General features: G+C 44.8%; 2 protein-coding genes across 3 annotated transcripts; one reads left to right on the forward strand and one right to left on the reverse strand.

Annotated features, from left to right (window-relative positions):
• Positions 1–70: 70 nt before the first annotated feature.
• On the forward strand, positions 71–3,186 carry tyms (thymidylate synthetase). Its single transcript, XM_068582105.1, has 7 exons — positions 71–389; positions 1,054–1,127; positions 1,488–1,662; positions 2,165–2,266; positions 2,366–2,541; positions 2,645–2,716; positions 2,795–3,186. The coding sequence occupies exons 1-7, from the start codon at positions 164–166 to the stop codon at positions 2,930–2,932; spliced, it is 963 nt and encodes a 320-aa protein (XP_068438206.1). The 5' UTR covers positions 71–163; the 3' UTR covers positions 2,933–3,186.
• On the reverse strand, positions 1,784–7,988 carry enosf1 (enolase superfamily member 1). 2 transcript variants are annotated; one of them, XM_068582103.1, is made up of 15 exons: positions 7,868–7,988; positions 7,679–7,781; positions 7,073–7,188; positions 5,993–6,079; positions 5,867–5,893; positions 5,705–5,777; positions 5,541–5,579; positions 5,270–5,352; positions 5,065–5,187; positions 4,846–4,980; positions 4,703–4,744; positions 4,486–4,615; positions 4,136–4,235; positions 3,969–4,050; positions 1,784–3,447 (listed from the first exon to the last, which is right to left on the reverse strand). In XM_068582103.1, the coding sequence occupies exons 1-15, from the start codon at positions 7,946–7,948 to the stop codon at positions 3,355–3,357; spliced, it is 1,314 nt and encodes a 437-aa protein (XP_068438204.1). In that variant the 5' UTR covers positions 7,949–7,988; the 3' UTR covers positions 1,784–3,354. The 2 variants fall into 2 exon arrangements, with proteins under 2 accessions (XP_068438204.1, XP_068438205.1); XM_068582104.1 differs by lacking the exon at positions 7,868–7,988 and having other exon boundaries at positions 5,993–6,075; positions 7,679–7,698.
• Positions 7,989–8,013: the final 25 nt, after the last annotated feature.

Genomic DNA, 8,013 nt, shown 5'->3' on the forward strand with positions numbered 1-8,013 from the left:
AGTTCCTGTTTGAGTTTTTGCAGCAGAGCGCGCTTCTCTTGCAGTACTCTCGCGAGATTTCGTACGATAACGGAAGCGGTCCTCAAAATCTCCCGCAAAAACCCTCAAAACACTTGTTTCTGTCAATTCGTGTGAGCGACTCGTTTGTCTACAACAACAAAAAATGCCCGCCACGTCAGAAATACACACAGAGGACGGGGTTCAGGTGGAGGAGGAGAAGAAGTCTGCAGCGCCGGAAGAGAAGAAGAAGAACTTCGGTGTTTTCTGCGATGAACGAGGCTATCTGGATCAGATCGAGTACATCATGCAGCACGGCCGCAGGAAGGGAGACCGGACCGGGACGGGGGTCGTCTCTGTGTTCGGGGCTCAGTCCCGATACAGTCTGAGAGGTGTGTTGCTGTCCCTTCAGTTCTGCATGCATTTACTTACTGTACACGAGAGGAATGCTGGAAACACACATCCTGCAAAGTAAACTCAAAGCCTCAAAGTATGCAGGATGTCCCATTTCATTAATATATGCAGTGTAATAATGGCTAATAATGTGGTTTAATAAATTAACATTGCATCCTTTTTTTTTATGAATCAAGCATATTTTGTTTGTGAAATCTTAATCTGCAAACTAATACATTGTACATGTCTCTCTGCATTTTATTCTAGTAGCAGTTCAAAATAGCATGCACATATCCAAGTAAAACTAGTCAAGTTCATGTATAAATGTACTGTACAGTAACCCGACTGATACAATGGCTGAGGTTTTTATTTTTATCACATATTGTACAGAAATAAAAATGTTTGTATTGTCCGCAGTTCATAGTTTAACCGCGAGGGGGCACTGACGGGTTTCGTTATTAGATTTTCTGCAACTACACGCGTTTACCTTTTATCTCATCCACGTCTTGCTCAAATTTGGTAATGATTTCTAACCCTCACACCTCAGAGATCCAGCATGGTTATAAAATGTGCTTTGTTACTTTCCACTACTTGTATTGTTTTGCTGTAACTAACTGTGATGTCATAAATGTTTCCTAACCTGTTGTCCGGTTTCCTTCGTAGATCAGTTCCCCTTGCTGACGACCAAGAAAGTGTTTTGGAGAGCAATTCTTGAAGAATTGCTGTGGTTTGTTAAGGTGAGAATGATGCAACAAGATTGACTCATTTCTTTTCAATTCAAGCAAATTCTTTTACGATAAAATGTCTCACTTTCCTGTAGCGCTTTATAGTCATGCAGATAGTTTAGGGTTTGATTTCTTAGGTTTTCACTTATCCATATATCTGTAGGGGGAAAACACATCAACATGACTTTTTCAGAAACTATTAGATCAGATGCAAAAATATCGGAGCTAAATATCTCAAAATATCTAGATGGCTACATACCTGAACATGTAGCAGTGAATTCAGATTTATTCATTTATTTTGCCAATTTATGGGAGCTGAAATCTTTTTTTTTTTAAAGCACTGAATTAAGCTCTTCTATTTTGTCGTCATAGGGATCAACAAATGCCAAAGAGCTCTCCGAGAAAGGGGTGAAGATTTGGGAAGCCAACGGCTCGCGGGCCTTCCTGGACAACCTCGGGTTCAGAGACCGAGAGGAAGGCGACCTGGGACCCGTGTACGGTTTCCAGTGGAGGCACTTTGGTGCCGAGTACACAAACATGCACGCAGGTGCAGTGACAGATAGTACAGCTACACACAGTTCATTGTGTAGCGACACAACTCAAAAATTTACACTCACACTTTCCTTCGTTGAAGGATTTCATTTCTATTTTATTTCAAAGAGCTCCACTTGTGTTCAAATAGAATTTGAGGTCACCAAATGCATGATGATGATGGAAGTTATGTTTCTATTTTTAAAAGTAGGATCATCTGACAATAAAGAGTATTTTAAAATGATATAAAACAGCTACATTACTTAACATTAAAGGAATAGTTTGACACCTTAGAAAATACCCTCATTAATAACTGTAAAGACGTGGGGCCTTCTTCTGAAGACATAAGCCCATCCGCACCTTTTTTTTAAAATTCACCAGTTGACACTGTGATTTGTTTAATCCGTGCAAAAAAACAAAAGATTTTCAGGGGTTTTGTGTATCAAACTGATTCTTGGTAAAACACTTAACAGAATACTGTGCCTCCAATCTCAAACGCTGTTGTATTAACTCCACAGATTACACAGGCCAAGGTGTTGACCAGCTGCAGAACGTCATTGACACCATCAAGAAGAACCCAGAGGACAGACGCATCATCATGTGCGCTTGGAACCCAAAAGGTGCGGCCTGTGCCAAATCAAACTCCGCCTGAACTAATCCTCAACGGCACGATCGTTTTTTTTAAAAAATTTGCCCGTCTTCCTCCTGCGTCGCTGCAGACCTGCCCCTCATGGCGCTGCCCCCCTGCCACGCCCTGTGTCAGTTCTACGTGTGTGACGGCGAGCTGTCGTGTCAGCTGTACCAGCGCTCGGGCGACATGGGCCTCGTGGTGCCTTTCAATATCGCCAGCTACGCACTGCTTACCTACATGATCGCACACATCACAGGACTCAAAGTAAGAGCACTTTTTGTCAAAAAAAACAACAACAACCTAATACAAATTCATTGTTTGTTCGGTCGCATCACCTTTTTTATTATACTTTTGTCATTCCCTGCAGCCGGGCGACTTTGTTCACACACTGGGAGACGCTCACATCTACGTCAACCACATCGAACCTCTCAAAGAGCAGGTGCGTTGGTTACAGGCGGCTCGCCGTCTCGCGGCTCTCGGCCTGCTTTCTGACTCGCTCGTGTGTTTAACTTTGCAGCTCCGGAGGGAGATCCGCCCCTTCCCCAAGCTCAAGATCCTGAGACAAGTGGAGAGCATCAATGATTTCCGGGCCGAAGACTTTGAGATCTGCGACTACAACCCTCATCCCACCATTAAGATGCAGATGGCCGTGTAAAGATTACAAAATGTATGGCTTTGTATCTGTATATATGTGTGAATTAAAGGAAGCTCATATTTTAAAAGGTCAGTGCATCCAAATCACAAAAGAAGGTGAAGTGGTTTCGTTTCTTTCTGATTGACACTTAAAAACCACGACTTGTTACAGAAAAGTACTTTCTTCTACTACTGTAAGTACTACTATTGTTTTTTTTCCAACTCTTCTTTCAACTGTTATTAATATCTAATTTGTAAATAAAGTATTTTCATCTGTGTCAGCTGGATTTGTACACAATTGTTGATCAAAAGGAGCCGAGCAGCAGCACAATATAAGGTCTGAATTTGAACGCCGGCTCCACTTTAACTCTTTACTGTAGATTATTGTGTTTAACTCCACTTCAACGGTTTGATTATAAGATTAAACCGAGCCCTCTAAACTGATTATTTGTTCGTGTTCAGCGTCCACACATCTCCTTCAGGGTACTGGTGTCTCTGCACCGACGACTCCAGCATCTCACACGAGTAGCCCGGATCCTGAGAACAAGAAGCACAGCTCTGCTGCTCTTTCACGTCTACATTTTAGAGAGAAACATCACTTTTTATTTACCGCATGACATTTATCTGATACCTTAAGTTACTTTGCAGATTCAGATCTAAATGTAATTGATATGAAAAAATCTTGATCTTGTGGTGAAATTCACAAGCCGTCCGGCATTATATAGAGTGAATGCTATGCTACAACTTTACTAACAGCAGCAATAACATTATGAACATATTCATGCAAAATTGCGTACTTAACCTTTTGGGAAGTATATTTTGATGCTTGTACTTTTTGCTTTATTAATACTTTGAATGCTAAACTTCTGCTTGTACATGTGGAGTATTTCTCCACTGACATTGCTGCTTGAACTAAAGTAAAAGATCTCCGTACTTCTTCCACCACTGGCTGAAAGAAACAAGCATGAAAGGTGCAACGGATCTGCACTCTATCTTTTTTTTGAGTAATTTAGATAAACATTTTCGACGTTATAGTTTCTACCCGTCCCTCATCTTACCTTGGGAGGCATGTAGTGGGCGTCACGAATCACCACAGGACTGGTGAAGTGTTCATGCAGGTGATCCACATATTCACACATTCTGCCAACCAAACAAAACAATGCTGAAATAACTGGGTTTGAGTCCAGAGCTCCTCACTGGAGACTTGAAGGACTCCTGCTCTCACCGGTTGCTGAGACTCCCGGACACGCCGATGTAGTCGAACAGAATCAGATGCTGGACGAGCTCACAGAGGCCGACTCCTCCAGCGTGAGGACAGACGGGCACTGAGGTGAGAAACAGCAGTCTGAGTGTTGCAGCCATGTTTTTCATACAGATAACTGAATACATCGTCACATCAAATCTTGGGATGGAGTTCATATTTATCCGTAGACAAATCAATTGGTAAAAAAAAAGCCACATTTATGACTTGTATAACACTATTTTACTCCCGTTTGTTGCTGTCGAGGCTCATATTTTCTCGTTTGGGGCTCCATATGTCACTCTTGTGAGGTGGTCGTCATGTTGGAGCGTTACCCTGGAACTTGTGGGCCATCAGCATCACAGCCAGGTTCTCGTTGACGCTGCCCAGCCGACAGCTGTCTATCTGGACGAACTGCAGGGCCGAGGCCTGCAGGAACTGCTTGAACATCACCCTGCTGTGACACTGGAGAGGGAACGGCGAGCCAACTCAGAACATATGAGCTCATTGGGCAGCGCTGCTGCGTGTGCGAGAACAAACGCGACCTCTGACCTGCTCTCCCGTTGCCACTCCGATCCCCAACGGAGCCAAAGCCTGCAACGGCAAAGTCAGACATCTTGTATCCGTCTTCAACAGCGGACGGATCCCTTGTCTGTTTTGTCTCTTCAACGCGGAAGGTCGGCCTTGCCTCTCACCTTGGAGATGGCGGCGTGACCCAGGATGTCATCCGGAGACGTCGGCTCCTCGATCCACAGAGGCTTGAACTCCGCCAGGCTCGACACCCAGCCGACGGCCTCGGCGACGTCCCACCTCTGGTTGGCATCGATCATCTTAACACAACAGCACTTTATCGTAACCGGTTACTTGCTGATACAAACGCGATGGTGGGGAGAAAAAAAAAACAGCGATCGTACCAAAGTGTTGTCGGGCCCAATCATTTGCCTGATGAGACGGCACCTGCGTCTATCGTCCTCCAGATCGGCACCGACTTTCACCTTGAATTTGGTCCAACCGCTTTCCAGTGCGTCTGTGCAGAGCTTCAGAGACACACGACCGTCACGCTCATTTGGAAAAGGGTTTTCTTTTGTTGTCGTAGTAACTATTTCACAGCGCGGAGACCTGTTGGAGCAGCTGGTCCGAGTATCCCAGCCACGCACAGGAGGTGGTGTAGGCGGGATATCCCTCTTTCAGCATGTGATCCTCTGAAAGGAGAAAGAAGCAGTCCACTCAGGTTATAAACACTCCAGGAGAAGTGTGTTTTAATAGAGCAATAGTGGAGCGCAAGGGGGCTATTACGCGGGCTAAAAGCACTCCTGGTAGTGTCTAAAGAGGCAATTTCGTTCCGCATAATCCCAGCCATGTAATTAATGTCTCTCTTTAGTGAGCTCACCTCGACGCTGCTTGCCCTCCTGCGCGTTCACGAGTATGTCTGAATGAGAAAAAGAGACGCGTTAAAGAGCGTTGATGTGACTACGCTGCACGGAGGCAAAAAGAGGAGTTTTCCTCTGCCCAAACTGTACTGAACATACATTAAACGTCCCAAACCCGCCTCACCTACAGCCTCCTCCTCCGTAAGCGCGTCGGTGATGTATCGGAAGTCAATGCAGGAAACGATCTGCTTGGGCTCCTGAATTGACACACGCCAGACAGGATGTTTTCCCCCATGCGGTCACATCCTGCACATCAATCAGACGTCTAAACTCCCCCGTGACTCACCATGTCCACAAGCAGCTTCCACAGCGGCTGCGAGGGGGAGAATGATGACAACAGATCGTGAGTCACGACGCGTCAAGCCCGTGAAGGAAATGCAGTTTTCTTTCGACCTCAGCAAACAGTTCCCACCTTGCCCTCTGCCCTCGCCCACAGGTCCCACACAGCATTCAGGACAGCAGCGACGGCCAGCTGGATCACTCCTTTCTCCGGGCCTAACTGGTTCAGACGGGTTTAAAAACATCCCCCTTTAGGAGTTCAAACTTACAGAGGCAGGCGGCACTGTAAAAGAACGCTTATCTGGACGTGTGCATGAAAAATGGGTTGAAAGACAAGAGGCACAAAGTGAACAAAAGACAATAACAAGAGTTTTAAAGTGTGTAATCATTAACCAGGACTTTGAGACCTTCATGAACTACAAGGTCTTTTTACACACTCACCTTTTGCACGCTTTATAAGTTGCTTTTGAAGAGCCTCTTCTACTACTTGTTAGTTAGAGTTAATTGGAAAAATGTATATTTGCTTTGTTTCCAAACAGCCTCTTCCACTTTTCTGTTGGCTGCATGCACCTGATACTACTTTTTGAAAAGTCTGGATTCAAGAGCGCACCTTTATTCACAATTACTCACTTTTATATGTCTCGTCCCGTCAGTCTAAATCTGGACTTTGACACCTTCAAAAACAAGAGGTTTTCTCTTTTTGTTACCTTTTGCGCGCATTAAAAATAGCTTTTCTTTGTATCTATAGAGACATTTCTTTGGCTGCATGCACCTCACACGACTACCCTGAAAAGCCTGTATTTTTGCATATATTTGTCGTCTTGGCACATCCATCTTCATCAGGACTTTTGGGACCTTCAGAAACCAGATTAGACCTGTGGGTCCTTCAAGATTGAGTGTCAGCCGCTACGCCTGCAGCAACTTGCCAAGATGACAGACAGATTGACTGTAAATTGAACCCGAGAAACAGGATTCATGTGGCTCTTCTTTTTGAATCTCGGTAAGCTTCATGAATCAGACGGATCCCACGTCTTATTAGAATAAGAATAAATGGATTTATAAAAGGTATCTATGACAAGATAAGAGGATGCGAGTCACTCTCTCCATGTGGTAACGCAAGATGGATGAGTTATTCTACGACGAGACGGTTGCTTTTAAATATAATAAACATCAGGCTGCCTGGCGGTATCTTTTTCAATGTGGCGGCGCTCACCCATCTCATCTGGCTGTCACTGGTCAGGAGGCGATAAAATCCCCGGAAGTCGCTTACAATCTCCTGGAGAGATTTCCCAACAACCAGACCAGCCACGGCCTCCACAGCACAGACCACTGGGGGGGGGAAATCACAACACATCAGCCTCTGGAAGACAAGCTCATACAGACCAAATGTTTTGTTGTACTAGTCTTTGAAGAGAGGCACCTGAAATTATTTAATTGTGTTTAATATGCATTACCACAAGATGGCGGTGTAAGGTTCATCTTTGTACATTATGATATACATATGAAAGCTCACTCTGCTACTGGGATGAAGAAATACAAAGTTCTGCAAGTCATCACGACTTAATATCTCCTAATTATGATCACAGATAGATGGATAGAAGTGTCTTTCGCTTTTGAGTTAATTATTAATATTGTGAGCAGACAACTGCATCTGTTCAATAATAAACCTTTTTTCATGACTGTCCCTGTTCTCCAACAGACCTAAAACCAAAGCCTTCTGGTTCAATTCACAAATGCAATGATTTGAACACGCTTGGCTCGAGGAAGGGGAAAATTCTGATTTTATCAGGAGCACTTGAACGCGGCAGCGAAACGTTACCGATCTCCGTGCCCTTTCCCAACGTGAAAGTGAGGCCGAAGCCCTTCAGGCCGCAGTCCGTGTCCACCACCACGTACGCGGCCGAATAATCCGGGTCGGTGTGCTGCAGAGTGCGGAGTCACAATGTAAACACACACACACACACAAACACACACACAAACACACACGCAGCTGCACACACTTCCTTACCATCGCGTCGGAGCCGTGTTGCTCCACAGAAGTCGGGAATCTCACATCCCTGACAGTCAAGCTGGTAATTTTGTGCAACATTTTGACTTTCTTGTCTTGTGATTCTGGCACCGTTTTGGACTTCCTGTTTGGTCCCGCCCACCTCC

This window comes from Clinocottus analis, unplaced genomic scaffold (genome assembly GCF_023055335.1).
Source record: "Clinocottus analis isolate CAN_PGR_092001 unplaced genomic scaffold, fCliAna1.0.p SCAF_18, whole genome shotgun sequence".
Lineage (NCBI taxonomy): Eukaryota > Metazoa > Chordata > Actinopteri > Perciformes > Cottidae > Clinocottus > Clinocottus analis.

What these genes read in the sequence shown, in the direction of transcription:
- enosf1 (XM_068582103.1), bottom strand. Translation starts at nt 7,948, where the DNA reads ATGTTGCACAAAATTACCAGCTTGACTGTCAGGGATGTGAGATTCCCG. An exon ending in TACGGAGGAGGAGGCTGTAG is followed by an intron (nt 5,580 to 5,704) that starts GTGAGGCGGGTT and finishes TTTCTCATTCAG; the next exon opens with ACATACTCGTGAACGCGCAG. An exon ending in TCCGGGAGTCTCAGCAACCG is followed by an intron (nt 4,051 to 4,135) that starts GTGAGAGCAGGA and finishes TTTGGTTGGCAG; the next exon opens with AATGTGTGAATATGTGGATC.
- tyms (XM_068582105.1), top strand. Translation starts at nt 164, where the DNA reads ATGCCCGCCACGTCAGAAATACACACAGAGGACGGGGTTCAGGTGGAG. An exon ending in GTGCGCTTGGAACCCAAAAG is followed by an intron (nt 2,267 to 2,365) that starts GTGCGGCCTGTG and finishes GCGTCGCTGCAG; the next exon opens with ACCTGCCCCTCATGGCGCTG. An exon ending in CACACATCACAGGACTCAAA is followed by an intron (nt 2,542 to 2,644) that starts GTAAGAGCACTT and finishes CATTCCCTGCAG; the next exon opens with CCGGGCGACTTTGTTCACAC.